At 41.2% G+C, this 17,269-nt stretch overlaps 1 protein-coding gene across 3 annotated transcripts in view; it reads right to left on the bottom strand.

The window, feature by feature from the left end:
• Positions 1 to 439: 439 nt before the first annotated feature.
• SORL1 (sortilin related receptor 1) overlaps positions 440 to 17,269 on the bottom strand; it is a 162,058-nt gene continuing 145,228 nt past the window's right edge. For all 3 annotated transcript variants that reach the window (XM_019717776.3, XM_088800793.1, XM_074321522.2), the window contains 8 exons: positions 15,347 to 15,531; positions 14,751 to 14,870; positions 13,712 to 13,876; positions 12,439 to 12,613; positions 11,361 to 11,467; positions 8,421 to 8,613; positions 5,941 to 6,153; positions 440 to 4,619 (listed from right to left, as the gene is read on the bottom strand). In XM_019717776.3, coding sequence (XP_019573335.3) covers positions 4,552 to 4,619; positions 5,941 to 6,153; positions 8,421 to 8,613; positions 11,361 to 11,467; positions 12,439 to 12,613; positions 13,712 to 13,876; positions 14,751 to 14,870; positions 15,347 to 15,531 — 1,226 coding nt within the window. In that variant the 3' untranslated portion in view covers positions 440 to 4,551. The remainder of the gene's footprint in view (positions 4,620 to 5,940; positions 6,154 to 8,420; positions 8,614 to 11,360; positions 11,468 to 12,438; positions 12,614 to 13,711; positions 13,877 to 14,750; positions 14,871 to 15,346; positions 15,532 to 17,269) is intronic.

The raw sequence follows: 17,269 nt of genomic DNA, 5'->3' as shown, positions 1-17,269 counted from the left end.
TGTAAAATCAAAAACACTTGCCTCCACCCCCAAGCCCCAAGTTCCACACTTTCCAATCCTGACTTACAGGTTCACTTGCCATTCATTTATGGATCAGAGGGAAGCATTTCTTCACAAAATTTCATTGCCCACGGAAATGTCTTAAAAGTGCTCTTTGACACAAAGCTCATGATACAGCTGTTCTTTTCTTAGATTTGAAAATTGCCTTCAAATGCAGTTACAGCTTCAAGAGATCCACTTTACTCATTGCCCCTCCTGAATAACTGTTGACTTCAAAACCTCCATGAAATCTCCCCACTGTTCAGTCAACACAAAGACATCGTGTGCTTCAAGGAGCCACCATCTGAGACCAGCTTGTTAATAACAAAACTGTTCCAGGTCTCAGCATTCTCTCATCTAGGAAATAAACATCCGTATAAAACAGACAAATCAAATGGTATTCAGAGACTATATTAATCATCTTTATTGCACTCGAAATAACAACTCAAGACATGTGTAGAGAGTGGATTTTCAAATAGATGTTTTCTTGACCCAGTTATATTTTATTCAGTGAAAAAAGTTGACATTGAGACAAAAATTATCTTAAAATTGTGCAACAACATAGTAAAATCTTCAGCAGAATTCAGTGATTTGGAAATTTATCAAGGCAATTGAAATCATAAATACCTATTTTCACTTTGGAGAGAAACATGTATACAGTGTTTTACTTTAAATAAGAGCAGAGTAGGCCGTTATTTTGCTGCAAATACTTTTCATTTTGCATAAAAGTTTCTAATAACTCATAACAAGAATTTTTAAATGAAAAAAATAACATGGAATATCTGAGAATAACGTCCCCGTTCAGAACTCATACATATTCCATTTTAGCTATCACACATGAAACTAATACCATGCTTGGGTTATTTGGCTCTGATGATTTAACTCATAGTGTGTCTGCTCGGAATCAGTGGGCAGGAACATATATACATTCTATCCTCCCTCAGTCCACGTTCAGTGGTGACACCCCTTCTGAAAACGTGTTTATTGTCCATGTACACAACAGTACATATCTCTTGCTATCTATCCCACATCTCAGTCTTGCATAGAAAGTAGTCTACATAAACTTAATGCACCGGCTTTTATTACACAACAATTGTACCTGAAAGGCAGCACACACTCCTGTTAAGAAAAATAACATAATCGGAATGTCAAGATACAATCCAAACCCACATGAAGATTCTGTATAGTTTTGGAGTGAATTCCTAAAATCAATATGGAGGTGATATTCAGTTTGCTTATAGCCCTGTATCCCCTCTCTAAGGGACCTACCAACTCTCTGCCAAAGAAAGAAAAATCTTTGCAGGGATTCACCATGACCCCCTCGGAGGGAAAGTGATCAACCAAACCTGATGGGATGGGGTTCCTGCCCTTAAGGAAGTACTGGGACTATAACCTTACTAGATGGAGTGGCCACTGGGTGGCTATTTGAAGGCAGGATTCTCCACGGAGAAGTGGGTGATTATCTATAAGGGCCTCCCAACACCATCGCTCTCCCTAGTTCCTCCCCAAATGACCATTGCTTTGAGAAGGGTGACATTCCTTCAATTTTGGAAGTATAATTTAATCTAGTGGACCACACATGATGCGCAGATGAGACCATGAAGCTGTGTGTCCCACATCTGTCCCACCCAAATACCTCTAGTGATACTACCAGAGATGGAACCCCAGGAACCTTTCTTTCCAAGTCAGAAGTTGCAATCAGCTACTCAGAATTCTAACTACCTCCTCAGCTTTCCAGGGTAGCCAGTAGTTACTAGAGCTTCTTACCTGACTGGAAACAGACATGGCTTCTCTCTGGAATCCTCTGCAGAACTCTACTCTCTGTCATGTTATCTGAGTGAACTCACGTCTCATAAGGCTCAAGAGCATTAAACACATAAGGAAATTTGTATTCAACCCGCTGCCTGCCAAATTTCGGTGGTGCATTAGTGGTCCGTCATGGTCACGGATGTGCACTTCCAATGCACATTCTAATGTGCCCTGGGAGAGAAGAAAACCTTGTCCCTGTACAGTGTGAACTGATGAGGTGGCATCACCAACGAGGTACAAAAGCCCCTTCTTCAACCAGGGGCCCCAAGTGGTCACAGTGAAGACAATTATCTGGTACTCTCAAAGGCTGCCCATAACTTTAATTTCCTATTGTCACTCCAACCTCTGGACTCTTGCAGACAGTATATATACATCAAAACTCCACAAAGCTATGCAGAGGGAAATAAGAGTGCGTGCTTCAAAAGCTCATAAAAAATATACGATTTACACATAGCTGCATCTATCTAGCTTAGTCTTCAGGAACTTAGCTCTTCTGTTTATATAAAATACTCTAGCCCGAAAAGGCTGCATTTTCTCAAACAGCACAGTGGCATTTTTCAAAGGAAGAAGGTGATGGCCAGTCTATACAGTACTGTGTACTAATCCCTGGGAGGCACTGGTAATGAGAAATAGATGCCCAGAAATAGCTTAAATTGCCAACTGGAGACATATGCTCTGTAAAAAGGCTTGCCTATGGAATAATTGAAAAATGAAGTCTCAGAGCCTTTTACATCAGTTTTTACCAATGCCACCAAAAAGTTGGCAGAAAAATAAAAGAAGAAAATATACTTCCTAGTGGTTCAATGAAATGACTTGCCTTCCACTAGACTATTTATCTTTCAGCTACTTAAGGAGCTTATTAAAGGGGAGGTGGTATGGCTTAGAGTTGTGAACAAAACTCCAAGGTAAGATGAGATGAAGCCAAATAAATTTCAGCCTTTAAAAAAAAAATAACAAAGGAGAGAGATACCAAAGAAGAGAAAACATGCTGGAAGGAGATTCATCATTACCACTTGTTAAAATAAAATGGAGCCTTACCCATATGACATACTAAATGTCTACAATTTAAAATACTCCTCATCCAAAACATATATATTTTTTACACTAAAAAAATGTAAGTGGCTCTTTGTTTTCCAAACAATCCTTAGGTAGAAGGAAACTATATTATCACCCGAGAATGATTCTTTTGGTTAAAAGAAAGCAAATACTGTGAGAAGGCGGTGCACTCCATCTAAGAGGAAATGAGGTTTTTAGAAAGCTGGTAGATAAAGGACACATATTCAAAAGCGTGACTTTGGAACCTCCCCAGAACTCAGTGCTTCTCAGCTGGGAAGAAGTTCTGCAGTAAGGTTCATACAGTAGGAGTCAGGACAATGCTAGACATTGGTGTCTAAACATTAAGTCTAAAGGGCGGGCATCAGTCCGCAGTGGATTCCACGTACCTGTCATGTGGCCATGACTTGAATACAGGGTGGCATTTAAAGGAAGAAAAAAAAATCTCAGCTTCTTTTACATAAACTCTAGTGTTGCTGCTACTGTGAATTGGATTGAAGAGTTTCAAATTCGTAGACTTCCTGTATCTCTGTAAGAGTGAAGAGCACTTTCTCTTTGAATTGGGCAGGGGTACGGGCAAGGGAGGTGGAAGAGAAGGAAAGTAGAGAAGGCACTGACCCAATTCAAAATGACTGCATATATCGGTATGGATTTTTAAGTGGCCACCCTAACACAAATAGAGAACTTCACATTTGAGATTCTTCAGTGATAAGTAAAAACAAAAGAAAACAAAAATCAAAAATGCTTCTATATTGCCAGTGTATGTATCACGGCACAGATCTCTTCCATAACCAGAGTAATTTTTTTCAATGACAGTGACACCAGTGTATAAAAAAGCAGTGTTATCATTTTGTAGCTTTGAAAGCTACATCTTATATAGAGCCATATATAGTAAGAATCCATCAATTAATATGAGAGGAAGCTGTTGTTTGCAAAGCTTCCCAAGCTGCAGCTCTATTTAACTGAAATGGAGCAATGACTCAACACACTCTCCTGCCAAACACCATTATGCGACACACAAGTTAATAAAAATGGATTATTTCCAGAATGGCAACAAACTGCTTCCGTTCCTCACCCCTTAACCCTATGGATGAGGGGCTCATAACATCTGTGGTGTCAGATGACCACTAAAGCCTTGCCTTTTACACAGTCCCAATAAATTAACAAAATAACATAAAAGAACCTTCCCCCATAATACACCCAATCACTTTCACATAAACTAAACCCAAAAAAAATTTAAACTTTCAGTATACTTTCAAGGAGGAGGGATTCCACCCATCACTTTCTCTTGAAGTCTCTAGTAAATACATTTCTGTGTCTTAGAAAACTAAAAACAATGGCCAATTTATTGAACCAAAATTACCTCACAGACTTAAAAGCATGCCCAGCAAACACAGCCCTGTAAGACTACATTAATGTCAAATCAAAACAATTTGGTTACTAAAATCAACCTGGTTTGAAGTTCACAGTTGATTACTACAAAGTTTATTCATTCCTTCCTTTCTTTCTTTTCTTTTTCCTTTTGTTTTGTTTTTGGCCCATATAAAAATAACATATTGCAACTCAAAGTGCATCTTTTAAAATAAACCATCAACTATCTTTATCAAATAAAATATTTACACCATTTGGTTTCTAGTGAGGAAAGCTCTTTCAGGCTATCACCATAGGGACATCATCTGAAAATCCAGTTATCATCGGGGCATCTTCGTCGTCCTCTCCTAAAGGCAAAACAGTCAGTCCTTAGTGAGTTCCAGTGCACTTGAGTCTGACTCCACCCCCCACCGCTGTGCCTCTGCCACCCCCCACCACCTCACAAACTCCAGCTTCTCTCTGACACTCTTAGGCACCTTCTCTCCATCAATGGGTGGCCAAGCTTGTTTTAATGCTAGCTTGAATTTAATCAAATAAGTAAAGTCAACCTTTTAGGAAAGAGACTCTTACCACCTAACCAAAAGTCCGATAGATGGTTTAAATTCCCTAATCTGAGTTATTCACACCCTAGGTTAGCACAGCAAACTTCATTGTCTGTTTTCTCCTTTGAACCTGCACTGCAGTAAGAAAAAAGATCTTAGAGGGGTGTAAGTGTTTTGAGGACAGCTTCCCAGCCGAATGGGTTGTCCCCTCATGGCCCCTGGTACAATGCTGTGCAACTAAGTGCCAGTCCAAATTCAGTAATCATTGCATGGCAACATAATGGGTCGACTCCTTTTGTCCCAATAATAGAAGCGAAAGACCCACTCAATTCATGCGAGGCAGTGAAGAACTTACAATAAAGCGAGACAGGAAACTGAGAGGAAAATCAAACAGAGCTAGTATCAAATGATCAGTGAATGGGAATACATAAATGTCTTTACAAACAAAAATTATAACTACTTTACAGAAAAAGAAATGTGAACTCACATTCGGCACCGAGTCTGTAGAAGCCTGAGTCTGGGAAGGCCCCCAAACACACCCACTTTATCACAGGAAGTGGCCCACTAGCTAGCTTAGCGTTTGGTCATTTGAGTGTGCAGACATTTATAAAGGGACATTTCCTTCTTTCCCCATGCTACATGTTACCAATACATAAAAGAAGAACGGTCAGTGAGGCTGCACTAACAATCAGAACGAAACAGCAAGGTGAAAAGGAGTTCTTTGGACAGAAGCTGATTGGGAAGGCATGAATGTTTGTCTTGACTGGGATTTCCCGAGATATCAGACCTCCACATCTGTGAAGGATGAGAGGGGCTAGAAATTTTAAAGAAACTGCCAACACAAAGCCTAGGGGCTGTCCTTCCTATACAAGCAAGCTCCAGGCAATGCTTCCACAAAACTGCTCCCTGTCTCGGGCCAGACAACACTACTGAAGAGACTACTAAATGGTACTTTAATTTAGGAACCAATTCAAAGCATAGGGCTCCAATTGGTTTACCCAAAGCAGTGGGGTCGCTGGTTAATGCAAAACTCCTCTAGAGTCAAAAGATGAGCTTAAGGTAAGTACTTCCTAATCAAGTCACTACTGGCTTTGTAGGGTCTGCCCTGGGAGGAAGAACCACATACCCAGGTCATCCCCTGAGGAGAAAATGGCCGAGCCCAGCCTAGAGCTGTAGTGGCTATTAGCGAAGGCGGTGAAGCTGCTCTGCAGCCTCCGATGCTTTGTGTACAGGATGGCAAACCCGGCCCCTAAGCTCAGCAGTATCAGGAACAAGATGGGCACCACCACGGCAGCAACATCAGTCGATCTGGCAGCCTGAAGCGTTGACGCAGTCCCACCTGCCAAGGCAAGATGCCAACCTGTGAGCCTCCTGAGTGAGGGCAGGAGAAAGGATCAGGCAACTCCTCAATGCCCCAACCACCCAAAAAGCTAGGAGTTTACAACAGCCACCCAAACCACCTGTCTGGTATGGCATGTCCCTGCATGTGACGCCTGAATGTTTCCCGACTCCTTGTCATGAGCTGATGGATCCCCGGCCTTGTGCATGCAAATACAGTAATTACATTAGACTCCTAATCACTGCCTTGTTGGTATGTAGATAATCTCTTGGAAGGGAGACCTTTGTTGGGGTATCAACACTGATTTCATTAGCACTATTACTTAAGACCACTTGCTTGCCTTACATAAGAGGATGTGAAATCAGACCACTAATTAACAAGGTTGCAATTATTTCCCCCTACTTGGCACCAAAGTCCCTCTGAACTGCAATTACCTGAAGCTCTATTAAGTGACATAAATGAGATTCCTTTACTGCAATACTGACTTAACAGCTCATGAAGTTTGATGAGGTTGTTTTACTTAAATAAAAGAGAAAGCAAGAGAACCTTTCCATATACATTTAACATTTTCTCAAAGCTCTTTGCAAAGCCATTTAAGTATCTATAACCTAACACTGATGTCCCTTTCCCATTGTCTTAAACAAAATTTTATGAAAATGTTTCAACAGGGCTCTAGGGCACCGCCTGTTGGGTTAGGGCCAATTTCTCTGACAGGGTTAGATGTTTTTTGTCAGAGATCCTGGGGAAAGTCTAAGCCTGAAGCAGGGAAATGGAAATTGGGAGTCAGTTTTAGCTAAGAAAGCAAAATGGACTTTCCAGGTCTCAGTGAGGAGCCTTGCCCGATTTGAGGCTATTTCCTGCTGTCGGGCAAGATGGTAAGATGACATGGGCCAGGCCTTTGCCTCATGGAGAAATCCAGTAGTTACCCAGGATTCTTCCCAACAGGGGACTCATAAAGATGGACCAGAAAGCCATTTCTTGCAAGCCTAATCTAACAATTCAATATGTGCATGCCATTAATTTCTTTTATTACTGACTTAACAGACAAAAAATAAATAAAAAAAACCTCCAGCAAAATGTTATTTCATGTGTCCCAAACTAAGCCCAATTGTGAAGTGGTAAATCAGGGGAATGCGCTCAGCTAGAGCACCTAAGAGGAGGCCAGCATGCTGGAGGTGACAGGAATGAGTGAGCTCCTGCCCTCCACTCCACATCCACAGGGACAGAAGGCAGCAAAGGGGAAGATATAGACCAAGAGGTCTAACCAAGAGATTCTTTCTGTTTGACAATCTTGGGTTTTCTTTGTTTTCTTTTTTTTAAAGGCAGCTGGCAGGTATTGTGAGGAAAACAACAGTTTTACCCAAAGTCTAGCTCACAGTCACTGACTGGTTTTACTTAAAAAGGAAGCTCAATTTAGGATACACTAGGGTAACAAGAGTTTTATTGTTTCCTGTGGGACCATCTCAGAATCTCTAATATGCTGTGATAATCCACAGGGATAAGATATGCAGGATTTCCCTCTTTTAGGGTGATACCAAGGAACAGTATTCCACCAGAACACAACCTGGGATGCACGACGTGCTGGAACATACAACTCTAACAAGCTTTTGGCTTGAGCACTGGTTAGTTCTCAGCTGGGAGTAAATCAAACTAAAAATACCAGTGGAAAAAAGGTTGTTGAAATCCTGGCCAAGCCACTACAGTATAAGCAGAATTTCTGTGTAAATGAAAGGTGTCTCTCTTCGGCCATCAGCGTGTCCCAAGTATATTATCCGTGAGTGTCCAAAAGACAGAGATCCCTGGCCAAATTCAGGTTCTGAGCTAAGGCAGGCAGCTAAACTGAAGGGGAAGGCTGTAAAATCAGTCACTCCATGGCAAGGAGATTATTTACTGACTTGGAGAATCACAGGAAATATTAGCATATTGGAGGCTCTTTAAAGTCCTAAAAAAACAAACAACAAAACTCTTATTTATAGTGTTTCCCAAATAGACTCTCCTTAAACAAAACCTGTTAATCTTCCCTTTCTTGGGCTTTACATTCACAATGTGGTTACCTCGTAACTCCAGCTCCTCACACCACACCTGGCTTGAGAAGTATTTATAAATAAATCAGTGCCTGATTAACTTGACACATAAATGATTTTTCTCTTGAACTGAAAGAATATTTTGAATGCATTTTTCAAAAATACATTTTCATCAAACCATGCTACGTCCTTGATGTATTTCCCCAGAAATGAGGACAGAAACCGGCAGCAATAGCAACTTACCAGACCCCAAATCATCATACAGCAGTACAGCAGGCTCCCCACAAATCTGGCTGCCAAAAAGGCATTTTGCTTGGACAGTGAAAGTGTAATTATGACCCAATTTCAGGTTGGAAATTTTAAAGAAATTGTCAGTAGTATTCCCAAGGTAAGCTGTGATATTCATGGCACTATCGAACATGTGTATCTCATAGCCCTGAAAATAAACACACAAGACATTGCTCAGGAAGTTAAATAAAGACTCTGACAGCTTCCATTGCTAGTTCCAACTTTATGTGAACTTCTTAGTGCAGGCTTTTATAGATGTTAAAGCAATTTGGGTTTCTTTCTTTTTACATTACCATTGAGATATTGGATTCAGAAAATGGTTATTTTGCCATCCCAAATGTCTCAAATAACTACCAAGCCCCTTATGAGCTGCATAGTGGAGTGAAAAGTAGAACCATGACAAAAGCCATTTTAACAAATATTTCAGTACACATTCAAAGTTCTGGTCAGCAGTCTACTTGTCCCAAACAATATTAAATGCCACAAAGACTCTGGACAATTCAGCAATAGTTTGCTGTAATGGAATTTGACTAATAAATCCAGGTTGCACTGGACTCCAGCAATGGGGTAAGAAAAAGGAAGTTGCATCAGAAAAGACAAGACATTTGAACAATGCATAGGAATGCCACTGTTAGCCCACAGCTCACTTCTTATTTCCTTGCTTTTTCGCTTTCCCAAGCTGACGGTAGCCCCACACTAGCCTGGTCTTGAAATAGGAAGTGCTTCAGCAGGCTCAGGCCTCCCTACTCTCATAGGGAGACTATGAAATAAATAAGCTTCCTATTTAGACTGGCTGAGGAAGAGTCCTGGACTCCTGTGCTGGGAAAGTTACTCATGGGCCAGCCCTGACCCAGCATGGCTGAGATCAGGATGGACTATTGGACGTCTCCACTGACCTCCAAGTGTTCCAGTGTCAAATCCCCACCAACACCCACCCACCAGCACAAAAAAGACCTCATCTCTTATTCCTATCCACATATTAGGCCCCACTGCATACTCACGGTCTCTTGGTCCCCATTCCATTGACCTGTCTATTTTTGGAACTCTAAGTGAGGGGGAGGGACTAAGGAGATGTAATACCTACGCCAGAACCCCACACTAGGAGTGGACTACTGGGCCTCTGCCACCCAGAATGGACCTCTGATGACAACTGGCTGCCAAACAGAGTCTCCTAATACCACCTGCCTGAAATCCCATCTCTGCATTCTTCTTTATACACTAGCATTCGTTATTTTCTATCTAACATATACTTGGCGTACAACATTTGCAAAATACATAAAGGCATAAAGAAAAAAATTAAATGACACAAACGTCAACCACCCATAATTTATTTCATCAGTCTTCTTCTGTTGGGCATTTAGGCTGTTTCCTCTTTCTTGCTAACTAACTTTCTTGCATAACTAAAACTGCCCCAAAGAGCCTCATATATAACTTCTTTATGCATATTGTTTCCTTAGAGTAAAATCCTAAACGAATTGCTGGATCAAAAGGTGTGAACCCTTTTAACGTTTTTGATACATATCACCAAAGTGCCTTACAGAAGGCTGAACAAGTTCCCATTCCCAGAGTGCTAATCACCCCAACTATTACTCATACTGGCAGTACTTGTTCCCAAATCTCTGACAATTTAATGTGAAGGTGCCATATCTTTGTGATTTAGATCACCAGTGAAGTTGAACCTTCTTTTCTTTTGTTTACTGCTGCTGGAATATTTTACTTTGTTACCCCTACCTTTTTCAAAATTACAGTATTTGTTTTGAATTGCTTTGAAAGCTTTCTTTATATTTAAGTATATTAACCATTAGTATTTCACAGTTGTGAGAGTTGTGAGAATTTTCAAATTTTAATATAGCTTTGCTTCTGGCATTACACTCTAAAGACAGAACCCTAGGACTCTGCTGACATTATACTTCAAGGTGATGGAGAAACTGACCTTAAAATGGTTCCCTGCCACGTGGAACTGACCTAAAATGGTGGCCCAAGTGGAGAGAGAGGTCCCCAGCCTAAACCCCAGCCCACTTCTGTATAACCCCCTCCAAGCCACACCCCGAGCCAATCACCAGACGACACCTACCCCTTCCCCAACTCAAGGAAGACCCCAACCCATAAAAACCTGCTCAAAACCTTGCTAAGGGCTCAGTCTTTTGGGAAGGATCCCGCTGAGCCCTCCGGCGTAATAAAGCTGCTCTCCTAACTCTCTGAGTGCTGCTTGGGTTCTTTCAGGTCCTGGATTCTGCAACAAAGGTACCCACAGTTGATTTATTGTGTCTCTATTTAGCTCACCCTTCACTGACAATGGGGCCAACCCAGTTCCATTCAAGAATCTATCCAACCTTGGGTGAAAAATCTATTCCCAGGTGTTGTTCTCCTGCTCCTATCACCTGTTGTGAATACAGTAACTGACTGCCAATAGCTAAACAAAACACGTATTTTTCATATGTCAACAGACTATCTTCAAGTACTTCCTGCTCCTTTGAATTTCACTGGAAAGAAACTGATGAGATACCAGTTTGAGAGTGCAACTCACCTCCCCAGGACACAAGCCACAGCCCTGCCCTTAGATTGTTTGGGAAAGATGGGGCCCTTAGTTACAATGCTGAACCCGTCCAGCTTCAGGAAGCACAGTGAGGGCTCCAGCCCATTTCTCTGTCTTTCAGGGGAAGACAAGTTCAGGCCTGAAAAGTGCTTAGTGCAAAGATTCTCATCTTTAATGGGCAGTATAAACATTTCACTAATTAGCAATCCACAGAAAATGGTCCTTTAATTCTCAAGTTCACTCCCTTGCCTCATTCTTTCTTTTTACTCTATCTATGTCAGCATGCTGTTAAGGAGCTAATCTCTAAAACAGCATTTCAATTAGATTGAGAAGTCATTGAGAAGGAGGAAGGAACTCACCCTGCTTTCATTAAAATACTTCTCCTTCAAAGCTAGACTTTTCCAAAACAGAAGAACGTGGTCATTTTCTGTTATGATTTTTAAGGCATCGGGTGCTGATAATGAAACTGGAAATTAAAGATGAAATAAGATGCAGTTAGTGGCTATCCATTTGAATTTCCGTGTTCTTGTCTGTCAAAGGGAGATTAAATAATGCTAACCTCGAAGCATTATTAGGTTAAAGAAGAAATAAAACACAGGTATTACTTTACTATAGAGACTAGCATATGGTAGACACTCTTTTAATTGGCATCTCTTCTGTTGTTATAATACCTTTAACCAAGAAATTTGGACAGTATCTAATTTAGTAGCCCTTAAACCCAAGGATAGCCAAAAACAAATGGGGTGGGGGAAGGAAGGGATGAAATGGACTGGATTGGACCTGAACTTCTGCTCTGGGTCCAGCCTGCTTTATCTGCTCTCCTTAGTCCTGTCCCCAGAGCCAGAGGGGTCTCAGAGCTCAGTGCCGGGCTAGGGAGCGCTGCCTCAAGCCAGAGGCCTGGAATGACCAAGGAGTACACTGCCATGCCAGCCTCCACTATTGATACTCCTGACATGACTGCTGTCCAAATAAATGAGCTTATTACCTTCTTCTTGAACTTGAGCCTGACTAGAGTGAGTCCCGGGCTGGCAGCAAGACCTCCTTTAATCTACTGCCCAGTTACTGGTCTCCCTCCATGTCTACATATCATATTGCCACAAAGAACCACTGTGACTTTAGTCCAGGTCCCAGATGAAATGCTTGACTTGAGTTATTTCCTAACTCTCTGGGGCATTCCTCCTCCTCTTCCCTAGAAATATCAACACCAGTTAGCACAGAGGAGACCAAAAGAGATACAGAAAATGACAGCCACTCCCCAGCCCTCAGTGCCCTGACAACCACACTGCAGCCAGATAATGGACTCCTCACTGCTCTGCCCAGAGTATGGATACTGAAGGACAGTGGTTGTACGTCCAGTGCAATTCCTGCTAGAGATGTCGTAACAGCCCCAAAGGCTCCTTGCTGTGCAAGAAAGCCTCTAATCTCTCCCCTGCTTACCCGTGGTAATTTTTATACTGGAATCTTTGCTCATGTTCCCCAGTTGGACAATGACATGGTATTTCCCTCCAGGTTCCAACTTGTTAAGGGTATATTCCACGGTACTGTTGCAGGATTTGACTTTGTAGCTCCTGTCGCTCTTTCTTATTAGATCTTTGACTGCAATTGCATATAACTAGACAAGAAAAAGACATTTCAGTGACAATAGGAAAGGTGGCATTTTTGTATTCCTTCTAGGTCAACGATGGATGACATAAGTGTAGCAGTGGCCATCACCCAAAGCATTTTGAGCCCCCAGTCTGACTCTGCTCTTTGGGAAGCCTCTGGGTGACTAGGTCCAACCTTTAACAAGTATTTACCCTCAGAATTGTGCACAGAATTATCAGTTAAATCCAAATAAACAACTCTAAGGAAAGCCACATTTATTGTGGCATCAACAGGTAAATAGGAACAGGCAAGAAAAACCCAAATTCATCGTTCGACTTCTGTATCTCCACCTATAATAGTTTCAGGATGTCATCAGAGGAGGTAATGAATGAAAGTAGTCAAAGAACAGAAAACTTTACTTATTGTCTCCCAGGTTGCTTCTTACAAATACAGGGGAAAGAGGAAACTAAAGGGATGGGTAGTAAGCACAGGGAACTCCCTCATCAGGAAGAAGTTGAGAGTCAAGAAGAGTCTTAGCAACCAAGCATTAAATATCACACAGGCTGGAATAGGGGCAGAGCAGAGAGGATGGAGGTAAAAGCAACCTGAAACAAGAGAAAATGGGAGGCTTTTTTTTTAGAATCAATGCCTCTTCTTTTAGATTATGGGCCAGCAAACATTTTTGCAAGGGTACGGATAGTAAATATTTTAGGTTTTGAAGCCCAGATGGTCTCTACCACAAGGATTCAACTCTGCCATTTGTAGCATGAAAGCAGCCATAAATAACATATAAACAAATGGGTATAGCTTGGTTCTAAGAACATTTTATTTACAAATGCATGGGATAGCCTGGATTTGGCCTGCAGGCCTTTGTTTACCACTCTGTTTTGGAAGGTCAGAGAAGGGAATGTGAGAAGGCAGAGAAGAAAGAGGGACAAACCAATAATCATAGCCGGGAATAACGGAGAAGTGACAACTAAGAAGAGGGACCTATAAGGACACCATCTTTGGCCAGATAGAAATGGGGGACCTCATGCTGATCTCCAATCCCCAGGCCTGTGTGTGGTGCTTGCCCCAATACAGGGTCCCCTCCCCACCCCCAAACTGGGACAACTGGCGCACTCACCAAGTCCTGGTCAGGAGAATCATAGGGGGATTCCCACTTGATGACAGCTGAGGTTTTGCCTGTGTGAACTGCGTGCAGGTGGCGGGGCGGGAGCCTGCTGTCGGGGATCATCCTCACCACCACATAGTCAGAGGACGGCCCTTGGTAAGGCACCACCACCCGGACCTGAAACGAACACCACGTGGGCTCATGCAGGCTTCACTAAATCATTTTTTCAGCAAAATAGTGACACATTTACACAACTAAAAATCAATCAGTACAAAAAGATATAAAGTGTAAAATAATCCCCCACCTACTCCAAATGGCTAATTTACTTTCCCAGAGGCACCACAGGTAACAGTTTTTTGTACTTCCTTCCAGAAATGTCCTATGTATACATAGTATCCATATGCATGTGTATATATACATACTTACATATGCATGTGTGTATAAGCAGACTTACACAAATGAGAAAAAAATTTCCTTTACACAAATGAGAAAATGTTATACAAATTATTACGTTCTTCACTTCTTTCACTTAATAATGCAGCTTAGAAATTTTTCCATATCACTACATTTACAGTTGTTACATTTCTTTTGGATGGTTGTCCTGTACTCCATTGCAAGGATAAGCTATACTATTTTTAACCAGTCCTCTCCTGATAGACATTTGTTTCAAATCTTTTGCTATCACAAGCAATAGTATATTAAACATCTTTTTGCATATATCTTGGCACACATAAAAGTTATGTAGGCAAATATGCTAGAAGTAGAATCTGACAAAAGCTTTTATCTACTCCTGTGACCCATTTGCTAAGTTTTTAGCCCTCCATAATGGCGCCATAGTTGATATGGCTGTTCATTCTGTGTTTCAAGCAAATATTTGTGTATTAGAGTAATGATGCTGGTGTACTAGAGTAACTATCTTTCCATCACTTACATGGATCCTGGAATCCACGTCTCCAGCACCCCAGGTCCTGGGTCTCAGCTAGGAGCCCAGAAATTAAGGTGTCCCTTAAAAAAACAAACTCCTCTGGCCTCTCTGGTATGGGACACTTACCAGAAACAAATACTGCTCATCCCTACTGACAATGACTGTTTTGTTGTGGAGTAAAGTTGTCAAGCTCTTCGGGTTGCGATAGAGGTCAAGAAAGGACGTAGCATAGAAGATACCATAAACCTGGTAAAAAAAGGGACATCAGCTCAGTGGCCAGCGACCTCATTCTTTTGAAATCCCTAATTTAAGACCCTGGGAACCACTTCAAAGAAGCTCAGAGAGAAGTCTTCATTCAATATTTATTTCATCAGCGTTTATAGAGAAGGCACACTGGGCCAGGCACTGTATTCACACCTACAAAGGTAAATATGGTACGGCCTCTGTCCACAAAGAGCTTGTTTTTGAGGAGAGATGGGAAGAGGAGGAGAAAAAACACAATTATAGATAACAAGTTGCAAACATAGAACGTTAGATGCTATACTAAAAGACCGCATGATGAACCAGCGAAAAAAGGGGCATTCCTGAAAGGGGGTGGCACTCTACCAGTGTGAAGCATGGGTGTGGAGAGCTGAGTGGATGTGCCAAGTGGGGTTGAAAGCTGTGCAAGTTTGTGGTGGGAGCATGTGGTGGAAGGGAAGCGGTCATCCTGGCTGACTTACCACATTCCTGGGGCCAGTCCAGGTGCATTCCACTGCAGTCTGATTAATGGCCTTGGCTTTGAGGCTAGGAGCGGGTGGGCGGACTCCTTTGGTCATGACATGCTCAAATGCCAGAGGACTATCCCCTAAGTCAGTCTTGGCCCAGGCAGAAATCTCATATGACGTATGAGCTGTCAGATTGCCAACTGTGAAAACAGGGATAAGGAGATGCCAGAAGGGAGCTGGGGTATTAATCAAGAATCTGTGTCCTGATATACACATCCTTTTTTTTTTAATGTAATCACTCGATTTATGTGAGTCCCACATATTGTAGGATTGTCATTATTTTACAAAATCATTCAGTGTCATTTATTAATGACTACTATAAGTAACATAACTTTCAATCCAGTTATCCCATGAAATCAGACAGGGACCCCAAAATTTGTACAGTGTTTGTTATAATAAAAAAATTGTACATAATCTGATTGTCCAGTGACAGGAGAATAGTTAAATAATGTACATTCCATGAACTTCATGTGCATTTCATGAACTATTATGCAGCCACTAAAAGTTGTTTCCAAGAATATTTAATGAGACTAGAAAATTCTCACAATTTTACATTAAGTGAAAAGGGCCGGATACAAAACTATATGTAGTACTTTTCTGATTTTATTTTAAAAAGATATAAAAGATCAATGGAGAGAAAAATATTAATTTAGGAGATACTGAAATTTAAAAGTGGTTTTCTTGGGAAGTGAAATTATAGGGAATTTAAAATTTTCATTATACTTTTCATTTTGCTTTCTGAATTTTCTACAATAAACATGTGCCTCCTTCTAATTAAGAGGAAATGTCATTAAAAAGTAAAAGAGCAGTGAACAACGGATATCTAAGAGGACTTGGGTTCAAGGGCTCACTACGCATTGTTGTTGTAGTACCAAGGGTTCAGCATTCAAACACTCTAAGTCTATTTTCTTGTTTGTAAGACAGATTAAAATAACAGCACTTTTTGCAGCTGGCCATAATAAAAAAGAAAATGATTTAAGTGCTTAGCATGATGCCTAGCACAGAGCTAGCCCTTAATGTATTTCAGGCAATAGCTAATAAGCCTTTCATTCTTGAACCTGCCAATTTCAATTGGTGTGACATTGAGACGAGATCACAGGCTCTGTAATTAGAAAGATGTGGGTTCCAATCCTGGCTCTGTCACTTTCTGAGCAAATTACTCAATCTCTGAACCTTGTTTTCTCATCTGTAAAATCAGTATATCCCATAGACGTATTATTGGGGTTGTGTAAAACTCTGAGTGTATTACTCAGAGTGCCTAGATAAATGCTTGCACACAGCAAGTGCTCAATGCTATTTTTACTCTTGCACAACCTCCTTGGGCAACCTTCAGTTTCCACACACACACACACACACACACACACACACACAAAGATAATAACAGACCACCTGTTAGGAATACAATATGATTGAAAGTACTTTGAATAGAGGCTAGAAGGGGAAAGGAAGAGGCTCTCATGTCATTCTCAACATTCATAGGCAGCCTTTGCCATTGAAGGTTTTGTCTTGGAAATAAATTAAAATCCTTTCTTGAGCCCATTTTCAGATATGATCATTTTAATTGAGACTCAGTATTCGCACAGATATGAGGGATTAGAACCCCTTCCTCTCTCCCTTAGCTCAGTGTGTTTGTCTATTCATTCAACAAATATTTACTGACCACCAATTATGCACCAGGCCTTGTGATACCTCATATTAGCAGAGGAGTAAACCAGGCCAGAAAAGAGAGACAGGTAACTAAATCTAGGCATTCTTTCTTTTGGAATTCAAAAATCATCTGTTTACAGTTAATCTGGCTTCTTTCCAGTTTTTTTCTCCTTTTAAGCGTCTACACCATCATGTTAGAAAGGGCTTGAGGAAACATCACGTGGGTCCCTC

The sequence above is a fragment of the Rhinolophus sinicus genome, chromosome 9, assembly GCF_057876585.1.
Source record: "Rhinolophus sinicus isolate RSI-liver-muscle chromosome 9, RSI-T2T, whole genome shotgun sequence".
In the NCBI taxonomy this organism is placed as follows: Eukaryota; Metazoa; Chordata; class Mammalia; order Chiroptera; family Rhinolophidae; genus Rhinolophus; species Rhinolophus sinicus.
Note: the sequence above shows the minus strand (reverse complement) of the source record. Positions and strands in the feature narration are given on the sequence as shown.